The sequence below is a fragment of the Chaetodon trifascialis genome, chromosome 17, assembly GCF_039877785.1.
Source record: "Chaetodon trifascialis isolate fChaTrf1 chromosome 17, fChaTrf1.hap1, whole genome shotgun sequence".
Taxonomy (NCBI): domain Eukaryota; kingdom Metazoa; phylum Chordata; class Actinopteri; order Chaetodontiformes; family Chaetodontidae; genus Chaetodon; species Chaetodon trifascialis.
In genome coordinates this window covers 21,198,502-21,215,429 of record NC_092072.1, presented here as the reverse complement: position 1 = coordinate 21,215,429, position 16,928 = coordinate 21,198,502, and the positions used below count along the sequence as shown (strand labels likewise).

The 16,928-nt window shown below is 41.4% G+C and overlaps 2 protein-coding genes across 2 annotated transcripts in view; one reads left to right on the top strand and one right to left on the bottom strand.

Moving 5' to 3' along the window:
• LOC139345424 (ubiquitin-conjugating enzyme E2 E2-like) overlaps positions 1-4,954 on the bottom strand; it is a 68,429-nt gene extending 63,475 nt beyond the window's left edge. Inside the window, exons 1-2 of the mRNA XM_070983990.1 lie at positions 4,812-4,954; positions 1,126-1,323 (exon numbers count right to left, since the gene is read on the bottom strand). Coding sequence (XP_070840091.1) covers positions 1,126-1,316 — 191 coding nt within the window. The 5' untranslated portion in view covers positions 1,317-1,323; positions 4,812-4,954. The remainder of the gene's footprint in view (positions 1-1,125; positions 1,324-4,811) is intronic.
• Positions 4,955-6,340: 1,386 nt separating this feature from the next.
• On the top strand, positions 6,341-15,394 carry sf3a3 (splicing factor 3a, subunit 3). Its single transcript, XM_070985256.1, has 17 exons — positions 6,341-6,561; positions 6,672-6,719; positions 7,599-7,651; positions 7,905-8,010; positions 8,099-8,171; positions 9,483-9,574; positions 9,679-9,761; positions 9,924-10,062; positions 10,172-10,240; positions 10,346-10,413; positions 12,711-12,818; positions 12,915-12,984; positions 13,143-13,307; positions 14,601-14,711; positions 14,810-14,900; positions 14,994-15,049; positions 15,137-15,394. The coding sequence occupies exons 1-17, from the start codon at positions 6,466-6,468 to the stop codon at positions 15,212-15,214; spliced, it is 1,506 nt and encodes a 501-aa protein (XP_070841357.1). The 5' UTR covers positions 6,341-6,465; the 3' UTR covers positions 15,215-15,394.
• The last annotated feature ends 1,534 nt before the right edge of the window (positions 15,395-16,928 follow it).

Below are 16,928 nucleotides of genomic sequence, written 5' to 3'. Positions count from 1 at the left end.
ACTGCTGTTGTTCCGTGCCATCACCCTGTGATATCCAATGACAACCTGCCATGAATTGGTTATAAACGGGATCAGTGTTGTGTTACATCAGGGAACTGGGCAAAAACACCAGGGGTGTCTTTAAAGTGAAAACGTCTGGCATTGGTTTGCAGCCGCTTTCTGGCTGAATTCTGTGTTTAATCCCAACGGTGCACATCATCATCAGCAGCAGCAGCAGCCTTTAAGATCTGACTGGTTGGGTCAATATGTTGGTCGTAAAAACCCAACAGTGGTGTGTGCAAACACAACTGTGACTCCCATACAGCTATTAACACATAATGGAGCACACTATAGCATAATTACACCATTTCAACCTTCACTTTCAGTGTTCACTTCCAATAGCTCAAAGAGGAGGACACACAGAACTGTGTTCACGTGCTGCTTTTTAGCAGCTAGTGCTGACTTAACAACATGTTCAATAAACAAATGAAGAATTCTTTGTCATGGTTTAGTGCCGCAGGTGTGCGGTGGGGCCTTCTCAGGAAATTGCCTTGAATGCACAGGAAGTGGTGCTTTTACCACCAGTTGTGTGTTTGGGAGAGTTAAAAACAAGTCAGTGGCTGAGAGGATGAAGTAAATATCGTCAGCCACAAAAAAATCAAAGCTCATTAGCACAGTAACTAATGACTATTTTCACTATCGATTCACTTCCACATTGCTTTTTAAATGAATAGATTAACTGTAACATGGAAACATCCATTTTATAGTTTCACAGAAGCCAAGGTGACATTCGCAAATGTCTCGTTTTGTCCAACCAACAGGTCAAAACACAAAAGTACTCAATTTACACTGATACGAAACAAAGGAAAGCAGCACATCCTCACACAGAATGTTTGGCCAGAAAAAAGTCCTCCAGAATTTAACAGAATTCAATTGTTAATTTGCTGTTGGTCCAGTAACAGTTGATCAGAAAATAGTTTCATCACTGGGCCTCATCCACTGGAAACGACAGGCTGCACAGAACACAGCACGGCACCGAGCAGCAAAGGAGGAGAAACACATCAACGACATGAGCCAGTGACAAATGATCAGCTGACCACCCAGCAGAGGACACAAAGTCAAAGAGAGTCGGAGCAGCAGATCTACCTCTTGGCGCTGGTGGAGAGCTTGGCAGCGGTCTTGCTGGAGATTTTGGCCTCCTTCTTCTTGGGCTGCGTCTGGTCCCGCTGCTCGGGGCCCGGCTGCTCTGGTGGAGCCGCCTCCCTCTGCTCGGCATCTGAGCTTCCCCCACTGGTGTTGGGGCTGTCGTCCGGCCTCGGCTGCACCTCACTGGACATGCTGACACTGCGCGTGCGCGCACGCACACACACACACACACACAGTGTTATACATATACTGAATACACAAAGACCCAGAAAAAGCTAATAAGTGGACCTTGAGTTTGGATTATTTGTTGGTGAAGAATGAACTTCCATGCTTAATTCATGATTGGTTTTGTGCTTGGAATGTCAGAAAACAGTGAAAATGCCTATCACAGACATTCAGTTTACAATTATATAATTCAGAAAAGCACCAAATCCTCACATTTGAGAAGCTGAGAGTGAATGTTGGGCATTTGTGTTTAATAAAAGACTTCATAAATCAAGTGGCATCCCGGTGGCTGAAGGTTTGAGGCACCAACCATGAACCGCAATATCTCTGCCTCGACTCCAGCCGGGGACCTTTGTTTCATGCCAGTTCTTGTCACCTCTCTACTGTCTGCTCTCAAATAAAAAGACAATATGGCCCCAAAATAGAATTCTCTGTTAATCAACTTTTCATTTCAGTCATTTGAAAGGTAATTTTAACCTCCGTCTAATATTCAGGGTTTATGGCAGATTCGTGTAGGTGTCTGCAGCCTGGAATTCATCAAATGTTTAATCACACTCCCATGTTTTTGTACGCCTGTAATATCATGCCAATATCTACTAATAATGTCATCAGTCTTTAGATAGTGTTGAGTTTTTTATGAATGATGAAAAAGCAATCGTTAGAACTCATGATTATTTTTTATGAAGTCAAGTGCTGCTTATTTTCTTGATCTACGGGTTCATTGTTTGGTCCCTGAAACATCAGAACATCGTTAAAAGCAGCACATTCTGACATTTGAGAGGAGAGAACCATCAAATGTTAATGCTAAAACGCTAAACGCAGAGAGATATATTAACACTGTGTTTATGAGAATGCCCAAGGCGACAGTGAGTGCGGAAGCAGGCTGTTGAATGTATAATGGGTGCCGTAGATGACTCTGCAGGCCGGGAGGCTGACTGCACTGTTCTGGAACAATACAGACATACACTGAACAGGAACGGGAACAAAGGAACTGTCTTGCATTGGAGAGATTGACTAACATTGTTAAAGGGAAAGAAGAGAATCTGTCGTCTATGGAGCCCTTATGCTGAATTGTTGGAAAGTAACACTTTCCAATGAACTGGAAATTATGCTCAACACTTATTTAGTTATTCTTTCAACACGTTTTTTTTTTTTTTTCTCTTTTGGTAGGGCGATTGTATTAATTTAGAAGTTCAATCTTTTAACACTTAAAAAAATATTATCTTAAAACTACTAATAGTTTTTTTTAACAACAGATAGGTCCTTTTATCTAATTATCCTTATGGTGACGTGTGTTTTCTCAGGATGCTTCAGCATCTGACTCATTTTTGTCCTTTGATTGAATGATTCACTCCTCTGTGAGTGTGAATGTGTGTGTACATGTATGTGTGTGTGTGTGTGTATATACATATACATATAGGACTGTGGTGATGCTGCATTAGCGTGATGAAGGTCATGTGGGCTGCAGCAGCTCTTTCACACAGCACTAATTGGTGTGATCCTGATCGTGTGAATGTGATAAACAGTGATCGATTAGTTCCTCCATGCATTATTCGTTACCCACCACATACTTTGTTTTAATTGGATATTTGGGTATTGATATACACATGTGTAGCATACACTGAATCACAATCAGCAGCACAGAAGCCACTAAGTCTGGATGCAGAAGAATCCAGAGAGAATGAAGTGGCAACAGTGGTGATCAAATAACTTTACAAGCGGAAATGGCAAATTTTCATCGCTTCTGGCTTCACACATGAATATTCTATGACAGTAATCTGAGTAGTTTTGGGTTTTGGATTGCTAAAGGAACGTTTGTTGTGCACTGTATGTCCCTACAGAGATATACTCAGAGCCACAGAGGGTGAAAAGTTAAATACAGACCTCAGATCTTTCACCACTCATCCTCAGACTCAGCCAAGTTGAACGCCTGCTGGTCACAAGCCTTGAGTCTCAATAATAAAAGACACCCACAAGGTCATGTTCACTAAATCCAATTCCGCCATCACACTGTGCGTGTGCGTGTGCATGTCTGTGTGTGAACCTCAAGGTGAATGCCTCTATTTACATTCCCTGGTCTGGTATGAAAAATGTATGATACAGATGAATGAGTGCGAGCATTTTTGCTGCATGCTGTTGAGCTGGAATGAATATCAAATTGGACAGAAGTAAGGACAGATTGTTCAATAAACATGACAGCGGCTTTGGCAAGCGGACTCGGCTTCTGACACTTGACAAACAGCCACTGCACACAGGCTATCTGATGCAATTAACTGTATTTGGTGGTGAACTGATATGGGAGATAATTGAGGGATTATATGGGTTAGGATGATACAGGGGCATCATTTCAAAGGTTATAACATGTACATGCTCTGTTAAATGGAATCCTCTCGGGGGGAGCTGTTATCATCATGTGGGAAATGATGTGTTCCCAGTTGTCAGGTGAGGACAAACACACTGAAAGTAAAAGTTGCAGACAGCGCAGTAAATCTGCTGCTCTCGCCACAAGAGATTGGGCAGATGTTTTTTTCCCTTCAGGTGTAAAACTGTCACAACACCTCAACCATAACTATCAGTGCAGGCGAAGCTTTCCAGATTGTGTGTTATTGAGCAGGCCCACAGAAAATCACACCGCAGAGAGGAACCCCCAGTCCCCATGCATGTATGTGTGTGACATGTCCAATTCACTTCTCACGAACAAAAAAATTGGCAGCTACTTCAATACAGCCTCGTTTTCAGTGGCAAACTCGAATTTTACTTGAAACCTTTTCTGGCTTTAGTATATTGTGAGTAAGCAGTAAACAAAGCAGCTCTTAAAAATAACATTTTAAGTCACATTTAGCGGCACTGCTCGTTGAGCTCATGTATTTCAGTGGTTGTAGGACGACCTGACTTGTTACAGAAGTTGAAATTTTACTGGACTTCAGTGCTGTTTGGTGCAGTGGGTGTACACCGAATGAAACACTGTCTGTTGACGATTTTAAAAGGTCTTCAACGGGATTCCCTTGAAGTATATCTACACGACTAAGGAGGAGTACGTTTATAATTGTTGATATTTTGGACGGAGTTCGGGGAGACGGTCTCTACTCGGCACCGCGCAGAAAAGGCACGTATCGGGCTAATGGTGAGGAGCCCCCGAACGCTCACCGCCCCGTTCCCCCGGCTCTCTGGCTATCTGCGAGGAGTTAACAGCAAGACAGCTTCGGTATGAGACATCTTGATATAGACAGAACGAGATGAAGCTCAAACGCACACTTGTCCGACATCTAGCTTGTCGAGTGTCGGAGCTCGCGCTGACCGCTGCCAAATCTCCCCCAGCACAAAAGACGGAATGGATGCCCCCCTCTCTTCCCCAACCACCACCACCACCACCGCCGCCCCCTCCCTCTACAAGATAACGTAATGAACCTTTATTCAATTGGTAGAGTTGATTTTTTTAGAGAAGAATACGGACTACTCACCTCTATACGCAGGCTGGACGCACGGCGGCAGGAGAAATGTGTTGTAATGTCCACCGTATATTCCGTATTCCGTTACCCAGGTCGCCCACTGCTCTCCGTCCGTTGCTTTGACTGACTGCTGGAGAATGTGCCCAACCGCGACTGTCAAACGGTAGCTGTAATTACACGCGTTATTTCCGGTGTTGGCCAACAAAATAAAAGCTTAAATGAGCGCGTTCTTTTTTTTGTTGGTTTTCAAGAGAGCCGCAATTAAGGCGCCACATTGCAGATAAAGTCATACTGCACTAACGAGAAGAACTACAGGAGATTTATTTACAGTACTGTGTTGTAATTTAAGAAGTTCTTACTTGTACCTCACTAGACTCTTTTCCACATATATATTTGTACAGCTGTGCACAATGCAAAGCTCATGTATATGAGCAGAATGTTGTCTACCATGCTAGTTTATCATGATGTACATAGCTTTTGAGTGACATATTCGAAAATTCATATTTTATTGTATTTCGGGAAATTCTTATTTTAAATAACCTGCTGTTTGTTGTACAGACAGTCGGTTCCTCAAATAGCATTTGCCCCCAAAACTTAAAATCATAGTTACTGGTATATTGGTTACCATTGACCAGTAATCTAATATTATATATAGAAAACGATCAATTGGCATTGCTTTCCGTCTCCTGTTGGTAGTTCTTCATCAGTCCTTGCTCTTGAAGAGACCATAATTAATTGTAATTTGGACTAGGCAAACCTTGCCTTGCCTATTTGATGTTCACAAAATCAAAAAATAATTCTCATACCAATGATTACATCCAACGTTTCGCAACACATAAGTCATTATAATACAAAGTAGCAGCCTATTGACTTTTTTCATCAAACGTCTAAGTCTTTTATGTTTCCACAGAGAATCCCCAGTTCCGATATTTTCTTTTGTTTGCCGCAACTTGACAAACCAGAACGCCTCCGTGCGCGCTCCCACGCGAGTCCGCGCAGACTGTGTGCGCTCTGAGGCGTTATGGCAGGCTTTGATGATAGTGTAGACTACAAAGGAAGTGCAGAAGAAAGGAGTTCAGTGAAGACTGCTAATCCATGTTGTCTGAAAAGTGTGCAATAGAACAGAACCAATTTCCTAGATGTTGATGATTTATAGGTACTCAGACTCATGGAGCCCTATTACGTCAATGACTGGTTAATGATGTGTGTGCTTTGGTGCCTGCTACCCTAGAGAGGCCAGATGTTGACCGCTACCCCATTTGATTCAATTCATCTAAAACACTGGGACGAGTCATTACAGTTGAAATTAGCATTAGCTTTAAATTACCTCAGGAAGGCCGCAAAATATTTTACCATATATGAATAATTAAACGAAGCCACTATTTCCTCCAGATTGTTGTCATTATTTGACTCTATATAACACGTCTCGTCTTAACTTTTAAATTTTAGAAATACTATTGTTCATGATTTGTGTCGACATTGTCACCACTGCGGAACTACTATTTGCACCATGTTTCCCTACGTCGAATATAGCGACGGACGTTCGTTGTTAACATGCGCCATTGAAAACAAGCGTAACCGAAACGGCGGGGGCTGCTTGATTTATAAGCTAACAAGTTCAAAGCCCTGTGTTGTTTATATTAAGTTTGCAACACATCTATAAATCATGGAGACTATTTTAGAACAACAGCGTCGCTATCACGAAGAGAAAGAGAGGCTAATGGATGCCAAAACAAAAGAAATGCTACACAAGAAGTCCACGGTAAGCTGTTCATGCTAACATTAGCATTATTGCTAATCAATACAGCAAACGTGGGGAACGTCTACAGTTAACTTTTGCTTTCAAATGTATATTATTTCTTTTCATGACAGCTTCGGGATCAGATCAACTCTGACCATCGAACGAGAGCGATGTTGGATGTAAGTCAGACTTTTGCTGTGTTATAAGCGGTTACCACCGGTAGGCTAACGTTACTATTGACTAATCATTAAGTCACATAGATTATGTTAACCTTCCTTACGCTACAGTAAACATGTTATCTTATCGATGTGATTTCTTTATGTAGGTCAAAATTTCTGCTCTTTCATACACTAACTACATTGCAACTAAAGATAAATGACGTAGCTACCGTGTCTTCGCAAGTAATATTATCGAGTAGAAGGAATTGGCATTCTGAAATGTATCAGTTAAAGGTACCTTTCATCATAAATTCATAGACATGCTTGCATTTACTGTACTTTCAGCGTCATGTTTATTGATAGGGTCTGGTGACAAATTCGGCCTCAAGATACCCGGGTATCTCTCTCTTGTGGTTTCTAAACATATCACCTGAGCAGTTCAGCATACTTCATGAAGCTGATGTACTTGCATGATGTTTGTGTTGTATCCACATGTTTGAAGGCACTTATTATTTTCAGCCACTTTGGATAGAAAGCATCGGTGAGACAAATGTAATGTTAAAACAGTTAACAGTTGTTAACTCTTCAAATCTACCAAAATAGGTCCCGCAGTGCCCATTGGCTACCAGATATAAAAACTGTAAACATGTAAATCACCCTCTTGTGTGCATTTAACCAAACACATGACAATTAAGAAATGCTCTTGAGTCAAACTTTGCAGGTGAACAAAAAGCTAACTTACTGTTAGATGTCAGAGGTTCAGGACCGTAGTCAGGTCAACATTTTCTTCATGTACAGGAGAGGAGTGCAGGTCTGAGTTGAGTAAGTTAGTTATACAGCCATGTTTAACGTGCAATGTGAAAACTGATACAGTCTGACAGTCTGTTTGTCTTTTGGCAGAGGTATATGGAAGTGAGTGCAAATCTTAGAGACTCCTATGAAGACAAAGATGGGTAAGTGACCACTTGATGTGATCAAATGGTCTTTCTTCTAATTACAGATGTTGGGGGATCCTGGTACTTTGAGTTGTAAAACACACTACCTGTTGTGTGAAAATTTTCACTGCTTTCATTTTCTCTCAGTTTCTTTTCATCAACTTGGAACCTTACTCAGAATAACAAGTATTTTTTGTGTTTAATGTAGATTATTGCTTGCAGAATAGTCAATCTGTTAACTTGAGCAAAACATTCATCTTCTTTATGACAGAATGAGGAGGGATGAACTTGCTGCCATCTCAGGACCAAACGAGTTTGCAGAGTTCTACAACAGACTGAAACAGATAAAGGAGTTTCACAGAAAGCACCCAAATGAGGTAGTTAACCTCTCACGTGTTAATGCTCACATTTGACTGTGTAAACCTGTTGAAAGGAAATAATAATACTAGAATTTGTTTCTTGTAGATTTCCATTCCCATGTCAGCAGAGTTTGAGGAGCTCATGAAGGCCAGAGACAACCCCAGCGAGGAGGCTCAGAGTAGGTCTAAATGCACCTCAAACATTTGTTCCAGTTTCATCTTCTTAAACTCTCCCTCACAGCAGGAGACTAACCCAGGCTGTCTCTTTGCCATGGCTGTTTCCATCAAACCTCCCACTGGAACCTCTTGATAAGTGGTCTTAACAGCAGTGTTTATTACCTGGCTCTTTTTAAACAGCAAGGATAGCTCTGAAGAAATTCAGAGCAGAATGCATAGAATTCAGCCATGATGAATGTGGCACTGCAAAAGGCCATTTCCATATCATGTTTACTAGAAATGAGCTAAAATCAATTCAAAAGCAGTTGTCAGATTTGAGTTTGTAATTTAATTTTCAAGTTTAGGTGGCACACTCAAAACATATGTTTGTCAGTGTTTTAATTACTAAATTTAAAGGGTTCTTATTAAAATTTTGTATTTATGTCAACAAATATCTGGTGATACATCATGAGAAACTATTTTTTAATTCGCTAATATAAGTGTTGATATCTGCCTCAAAATCATACCTATCACATTATTATTAGTAGTAGTAGTAGTAGTAGTTCTTTATAGTAATATCTTTAAACCTGCAACAACAGACTTTATTTTAACAACTTGAGGGCAGGAGAAACAGGTTGTTTAGACATATGACACATCATTTCCTTTTTAAGTTGCTATGGTGAACTTGTTAGCAAACAGTTGCTTTGTTGTGTCCACCTGATGAGTGTAAGGCCAATGCTCACTCTCTTTTAGCTCTATTTTTGGTCTCTGCCAACTCACTCTTTAGCTCCTAAGTGCTTCACTATATTCACCAGCTAGTTGCTAACTGATAATGAGAGTGAACTAAACCAGTAGAGTTGCAGTGGGACAGCTGAACAATAATCCTAAATTCACTGGATTTCTCCCTAAAGCAGAGCAGGGCTGCAGATTCAGGTCGTAATTATCTGTAGGTTCATCACTATGAGAGACCTCTTTCAAACTGTTCTCACATTGTTATTTCATACATTGTTGTTATAACAATATTGATTATAGTTGCTTTATAATAATTCCTCCTGCAAAACAGACATTCTGCTTTGTGTACTTACTGTATCACCGTGCCTGCAGCCTGTTCATTCAGTAGTTGCCTGTTGGTCTTGGTATCATTTGTGACTGTCACCTGTGAGCAGTATTTCATCCATGTCAGGATCCTGTCTGAGTCATGTCTCCATATATTTGAGCTTGGCCTCCCAGTGCCAGTTTGCTCTGTGGAAGGTTGAGTAGCCTAATTTACTAAACTGGTCCTGTAAGACAGGCCCCAGATCTGTAATGGATGACTGACTGTGCATCTTCCACAGACCTGGTGGAGTTCACTGATGAGGAAGGATATGGTCGCTACCTGGACCTTCACGACTGCTACCTGAAGTACATCAACCTGAAGGGAGCTGAGGTAATAAGCCTTTTAAAGTCTGCATGATTTATACTGCGCCTCTAAACTGAAGTAGTATTTTTTATTTCATTTTTTTAACCACTCTCTCTGCTCTTCCCTCACAGAAACTCGAGTATATCACTTACTTGTCTTCATTTGACCAGTTGTTTGACATCCCGAAAGACAGGAAGAATGCTGAATACAAAAAGTAGGTCCATCCTGCTCCTATGAGGACTGACTGCTAACTAATAGAAGTTTAAGTAGAATCTATGTTCAACATTTTAGTAATGTATAAATAACAGCTTTAAGTGTGTGCGGTGTGCATGTACTGTGCTGTTGGACTAACGTGATGATGATGGTGTTTGTGCAGGTATTTGGAGATGCTGCTGGAGTACCTGCAGGACTACACAGACCGGGTCAAACCTCTTCTGGACCAGAACGAGCTCTACGGCAAAGTGCTGTTGGACTTTGAGAAAAAATGGGAGATGGGGACGTTTCCGGGCTGGCCTGTATGTTCTCCTGACAGGTTGTGTGTGTGTGATGAAGGCTGATGTCTTGGTTCTACATCTCATCTGACTTGTTTATTTGTTGTTGCTTTTTTCCTCTTTTGAAATGTAGAAAGAGACGAGCAGTGCTTTGACGCACGCTGGAGCTCATCTGGACCTCTCTGCTTTCTCTTCCTGGGAGGTAAAACATTAAGCGCTCATATTTGAGGATTTGTCATGTAATATTAATACAAAGATTGCTCATTCATTCTTCTGCTGATGTGTTTTTCCTTATTCCTTTGCACAGGAGTTGGCTTCCTTGGGTCTGGATAGATTGAAATCTGCTCTCATGGCGTTGGGACTGAAATGTGGAGGGTGAGCCTGTTTGAATGTAGGGCTGCAACTAACGACTATTTTAATAGTCGACTAGTCACCGACTATTGAAATGATTAGTCGACTAATCGGATAATTATTCATTTTTTCTTAAATTTAGCATGAAGTTGATTTAATGATGTGGCAAATGATAATAAACACAAGAAAGATGGGTACAATGAAAAATACATCTTTTATTGAACATACTGCAGATTCGTACAAAAATTAAATAAAAATGTTCTGTCTAAAACCAATTAGGCACAGTGCTCAGTCAGTAGAGACATAAATCCATAAATAAATAAACCTCTGTCTTTTTTTGTCTGTTTTTAGGGACAGGCAAATAAATAATAAATTAAAATCACGTAAACATTTTTTTTCCTGTAAACCAAGAACAGGCTCATTAGCAGCAGTAGAACAGTAAATAAAACAAATATTATGTGCATTTTGTGAAGTACATTCAGTGGTCAACTGCACAGTCTGTTGCAAAAGAACTTTACATTTCTTTCTCAACAGTCTGAAATCAAACGGTTTTAACAACTGACGTTTGTAGATACACGGCTGAAAATAAGCATTCAGCGTTGTCCATATTCAAGTTGTAAACATGGACTGTGTGATATAACCTGGACACAAACCTGTCATGGTGGACAGACCAGGTTTAAAATCAACATGAGGCTCAGGCTATGTCGTTCAGTTTATTCATACTAAGAAAAGTCAGCATATCAACATGGTCTCGTGTGAGACTTGCTCTCTTCTGGGAGCGGATAAAAACCGTATTGGCTTGAATGTTACTTGAATCTTACCGAGGCGAGTCAGACTCCGTTTCGTTCAACTGCCCGACGTGCTTTCTCTTTAAATGTTCGTGCATCACCGAGGTACTGCCATGATACGCAAGGTCTGCTTTGCAAACCTTGCAAGTAGTCTTTTTACTCGCCGTATCCAGGCTAAAATGCTCCCAAACTTTAGAAGTTTTGGTACGCGTACCTGTTGACACCGCCATTTCCGTATGTTACCGCTCAGAGACAGAGACGCTATTGCGCATGAGCGACTCTCGGCAGAGATTATAATCAAGTGAGATGCCTCACTCTGTTGGAAAAACGCGTCTGGCGACAATAGTCGACAATGGAATTCACTGTCGACTATTTCTATTATCGATTTTTGTCGACAACGTCGACTAATCGTTGCAGCCCTATTTGAATGCAGAAAGAATAAGACTGGAGACATCTACTTCAAATGTGTGAAGATGCCAGTACCAAAGCCTCAGAGTTTCTTTCAAGTTTAGGTTATGAGAAGAGGGAAAGGGCTGTTTAACGGTAGCAACCTTTCCAGGAACCAAGGAACCTTTCTATCACATTAAGTCCAGTTTAGGTTCCCAGGCAGTCGTCCCCTGAGAAGTCTCTGCTCCTGAGGACGTCTCTTCTGATGGCTTTTACAGAACTCTTTAGAGCAACAAACGTTTTTTTTGTTCATTGTGTTAATTCATCAAATGTGTTTTTGTTCTAGTTAAAATTAAAATTGGCTGACATTTTTGTCTGCTGAAGCATTTGATAACTCTGCTGGCTTTAGAGCAGAATGTTGCTTCTCAAGTTGTCACCTGGGCTCATGTGGCACCATTGCGTCCCCCAGTTTACCATCCTGAGCCACAAAAAGCCAGAAGCCAAGTAGCTTTCCCTGTTCAGTCTGAGTTCTTTTGGGCAGCTCTGGTTTTTGTCTTCTTAGATTGCTTTGAGGCCTGAGATGTTTCAGCATTTCTTTAAACTGTGTTTCAGCACTAAAGCTTTTTTTGCTCACGCTGACTTGAGTTATTTTCATGTTGTTTCTGACTGCTGTGCACCTATAAAACAGAAAACTAGCAGCAACTTTAAGCTTTGCCAAAGTAATATTATTGCTTTACTTATTGCTCCCTGCCAACAGTCATGTGTTAGACTGCTCGTTATATTCCTTTTATATCACACCCCACAAAATTGGTAATTGTGCCTTTTCTCCTCAAAATTCAGAGCCCTCCTCTGCGCCTGTGTGAATGTCAGGGTAAACAGCAGTAAGCACAGCAAAACTATGGCAGTTTTTTCTGCAGCATATGAATCCATGAAAGCTACAGACTAGATGAAAAGCACACCTGGCTCACACCGATGATGAGACACAATCTATCAAATAACTGCTTGCAAATATTGTTTTCTTTTGGCTGTGACCATTCGGCTGTTCATTTAATTCTGCACTGTCAGAATGTGCATGAGTTCAGATCAAGGAGAGAGAATGTCCCACAGGTTGGACAGCTGCTGACTGTATGTCTGTATGTTGGACAGGACTCTGGAGGAGAGAGCTCAGAGACTGTTCAGCACAAAAGGCAAATCTCTGGAATCACTGGACCCTTCACTGTTTGCCAAGAATCCCAAAGCCAAAGGCCCTAAAAAGTAAGTGGGTGTTAAAAATTCAGTCTAATGCTGACAGTGTCTTATGATAGTGTTCATTACATAAGTCATTACAATTTCCATCCATCACTTCTGCAGAGATACTGAGCGTAACAAGGAAATTGGCTTCCTGGAGGCTCAAGTCTATGAATATGTGGAGATCCTCGGGGTGAGTCAGCGTATCATCAAGTTAACTCTGCTGTTGAATTCAGAAATGAAGGGTTGGAGCCAGCATTTGGAGAAAAGTGTTGGCGAGCGTACTGTAGTGAGAGCGCGCTCAGACAGGACAGTGTTAATGACAGCTGCTGATGTTGTCGGTGGTTACAGGAGCAGAGGCAGCTGACTCATGAGAACGTTCAGAGGAAACAGGCCCGGACCGGAGAGGAGCGCGAGGAAGAGGAGGAGGAGCAGCTCAGTGAGAGCGAGAGCGAAGATGAAGACAATGAGATCATCTACAACCCCAAGAACCTGCCACTGGGCTGGGATGGCAAGGTGAGGAGACACACCTGTACAAAGTGATGTGTAGTCCTGGGAAACATGGCACAATGTGACTCTCAAAATGCATCTAACTGGTGTTGGTGAGTGGAGGAACTGCACCGACCGTACACCACCACGTCTTAAATTAGCAGTCATCTGGCTCAGCGGGCTGTGTAATAGTGTCCATATGGGACACATGATCGAGCTAAATATGACAACAGCTCCTGAATAAAGCTTAAAGGAATCAGAAAGATTGATTAGCTGTTAATGATTAAATTATGTTGACCAAAGGCAGATGGTAGAAAATAGACTGCACGCCCAGCACAGAGAAGGAAACGACAGAACAGGCACACACATGGAAGACCTGCTCAGTTTTGTAGCAGATGGTCGGCAGTGCTCAGATGAAGACGACAACACCAAGCAGAGCTCATTTTACAGGCTGAACTTGGCAGCAAGCTCCCAACAGGAAAAAAAAGTCTCTGGTGATGTTCCAGATTTGGTATTGATCATCTGGAACAGCAGAATTAATAATATTGTGCCATGTGACACTAAAATGTGTCTTATGAAAACACAACTGAAGCACAATCAAGAGCATGCCAAACCGACAGGAAGTGATGAACCATAACCCTAAAGCCATATTGGCCAATCAGAGATCTGAATACAATCTATTTCTGTGAGGCTACTAGAGGGCTGACCTCTATATTACAAATCCTACTACGGCAAAGGCATGACTCGACTTCAACATCGTAGGATTCACCCCCCCCCCCCTTGCTATGAAAGGCCACCATGCACAGAAAAAGCTATGTTTTGAAAAATACCGGTGTGTGGATGAGCTATTTGTTGTTGTTGTTGTTTTTTAAGAAATTGACACCTGAAAATCTTGTTTTTGCTGACCTCCAGTGGCTTAACCTCTCCTCTTGCTGAGAAAATGACCCCTGATGATGTTAGTGAGGTCATCAGGGTTATCTCAGTTTGGCCTCAGAGAAGAAAGTGTGCATTATGCACTATGGGAAATGTAGGATCCAATGCTATATGTAGCTTGACTCATACTAATCATGCATACCAAATGTAATAATATCTCTGCATCTGCTGGTTTTGAGATATTTGACTCAGTGCAGTATCTGTCAGATGTATTGAAAACACTCTTTCATCCTTTGTCTTGAAATCTTTCGGCTTGGATCTGCCTTCAGTTTGATCCACCGTCACCTTAAAATTCTGCCTTTACTCTGTCTGTATTCTCTGCTCATGTTTTATTTCCTTGTCAGAATTGGATTACGTGTTGTCTCACTGCTGTTTTATTCCCTCCAGCCAATTCCATACTGGCTCTATAAACTCCACGGCCTGAACATCAACTACAACTGTGAGATCTGTGGAAACTACACTTACAGGGGACCCAAAGCCTTCCAGAGGCACTTTGCAGTATGTCTTTGTCTCATTTAAGAGATAGTAACATAGTATATTGATTATGACATTAAGTGTGGGCTCCTGCAGCTGAGGTTTTGTGTTGTTGTTTGCAGGAATGGAGACACGCTCACGGCATGCGCTGTCTTGGAATCCCCAACACCGCCCACTTTGCCAACGTCACACAGATTGAGGACGCCGTGTCTTGTAAGAGTCTTTGTCTTGAGCTTGTTATGAACATCTGGATCTGGAAGAATTTTGGAAGTTCCAATAAGTGTTGTGTGTCTTTTGTTACTCCAGTGTGGGCAAAGCTGAAGTCCCAGAAGGCATCAGAGCGATGGCAGCCAGACACAGAGGTGAGTCCTCACAGAGGGAATCAGGACTACAGATTGGCTTCTGAGTTATAATGTACACCCTCACTGTGTGACCCGTGTGCTTTTCAGGAGGAGTACGAGGACTCGAGTGGAAATGTGGTCAACAAGAAGACCTATGAGGATCTGAAGAGACAAGGCTTGCTGTAGACAGAGGAAAGAAGACGAAGAAATGGAACATCTACCGACTGTCCTATTTTCTATCGCCCACGTTTTTTATTTGTATGTAGTAATGTTCCTTTACAGGCTGTACCCTCCATTCCCCCTTTGATAACTTTGTAATGTGGCTACCGTTGATCATTCTAATAAACAGTACTTTTATCTCCGTGCTGTTAGTGTTCATCTCCTCTTTGTTCGCTGTGTCTTTACAAGGATTTCTATCTGTGCTGGGACTGTGCAGCGGCTGTGCACAGATGTGTGTGTGTGCGCGCGCGCGCACGTGCGCTTTGATTTATTGTTGCAGTTGACTTGTAAGCATATTTTAGCTCTGTTTATGTTGGCCAGTTTACTGCTGTGGTTTTTACGGTGGCATTAAACTCGGGTGATAAATTAAAACCTGGATAGCTGCATTTCTTTTAATGTGCAAACATACTGTTACCAGAGCTTTGTTTGTCAAATGACTACCTACAGTGCAATAAAAATAGACCATTTTAAGGTTTGAGCTGTCTTAAATTTTATTTTTTTCCATACTGCAGGAAATGCCGTCTCTGTGAGGCAAACCTCACAAAAACCTCCCTCCCCATCTTTCTAATGGAATACATTCAGAGTATTTTATTCTACCATATTGTTTGTAGTAGGATGTTAGGAGAAGGTGCTGAAGAGTTTCAGATAAGGTAAAACAATTGTTCCTGTGGGGAACATTGTCACAGATACCACAGGTCTGGTGCCAGGACTGTAAAGCTGGTGTGAAAATGGCAGAAGACAAATGCATGTAAGCATTTTGTCCTGTTTCCAGATACACACAACAGTCTGCTCACTAAGAGAAAAGTGCAGTCGCTTGATCGTAACTAGTTTATTGGAGCATATGCAGTGTTGATGCCATATGAGAGAGTGTATTAACCTTTTTTCACAGCAGGATCTGTCCTGAATATTTATTAGGTTGCCTTTAAATCAGCCCATAAATAGTTTGTAGCATTTTAAAAAAAGGTGTACTACAAACTGACACCCCTCAAGTGTAGTTTGAGATGGAAACATAGGGAGACCAGGAACAGTTGTTCCACTAAAGAAACTTAAAACCAACAGTCCAGAAAACAAAGACTTTACTGTCAACTTCAGGCAGCGAATCGTCACGTTTAAGACACTGGAACCACTGCAGAGGAGACCCTGCTGTTCATGAAGACCGACCTGGACTGTGACTCAGCAGGCGCTGTAGTGTGACATGTGGCCAGGGAACAAATGCTACTTTGCTGATACATCCCACTGAATTAATCACATAATTAATGTTTAATCCCACAAATGTAACAAAAAGAAAAACAGAAACATTTTTTTACTGACAAATTGTTTAAACGTTTTAGGTCCAAGGTCATATAAAGTGGATTTCCCCAAACAATAAATCTTTTTTCGCAGCCGTCTATCATAACTTTTTATTTGTTTAACAGTGTTATAGGCTAAGTGAGGAGGGAGTCAGAAAAAGAGCGTTTTTTTAGCCCTTGGAAGTCATATTTATTGAAATGGTTTGTAAAGGCACTGCCACTTAAAAGTCATCCAGCACCAAATTTAAGAAACTGAACCACTGAATCAACAGTCCAAACGCTCTCAAAGCTACATACATAGACTAAACACTGGGAGGAAAAGCAACAATTACGACTGCAAGTCATAAGTTTCCTGTGGTGATAGACATAATTTTACTCCTTTCCAAACAACT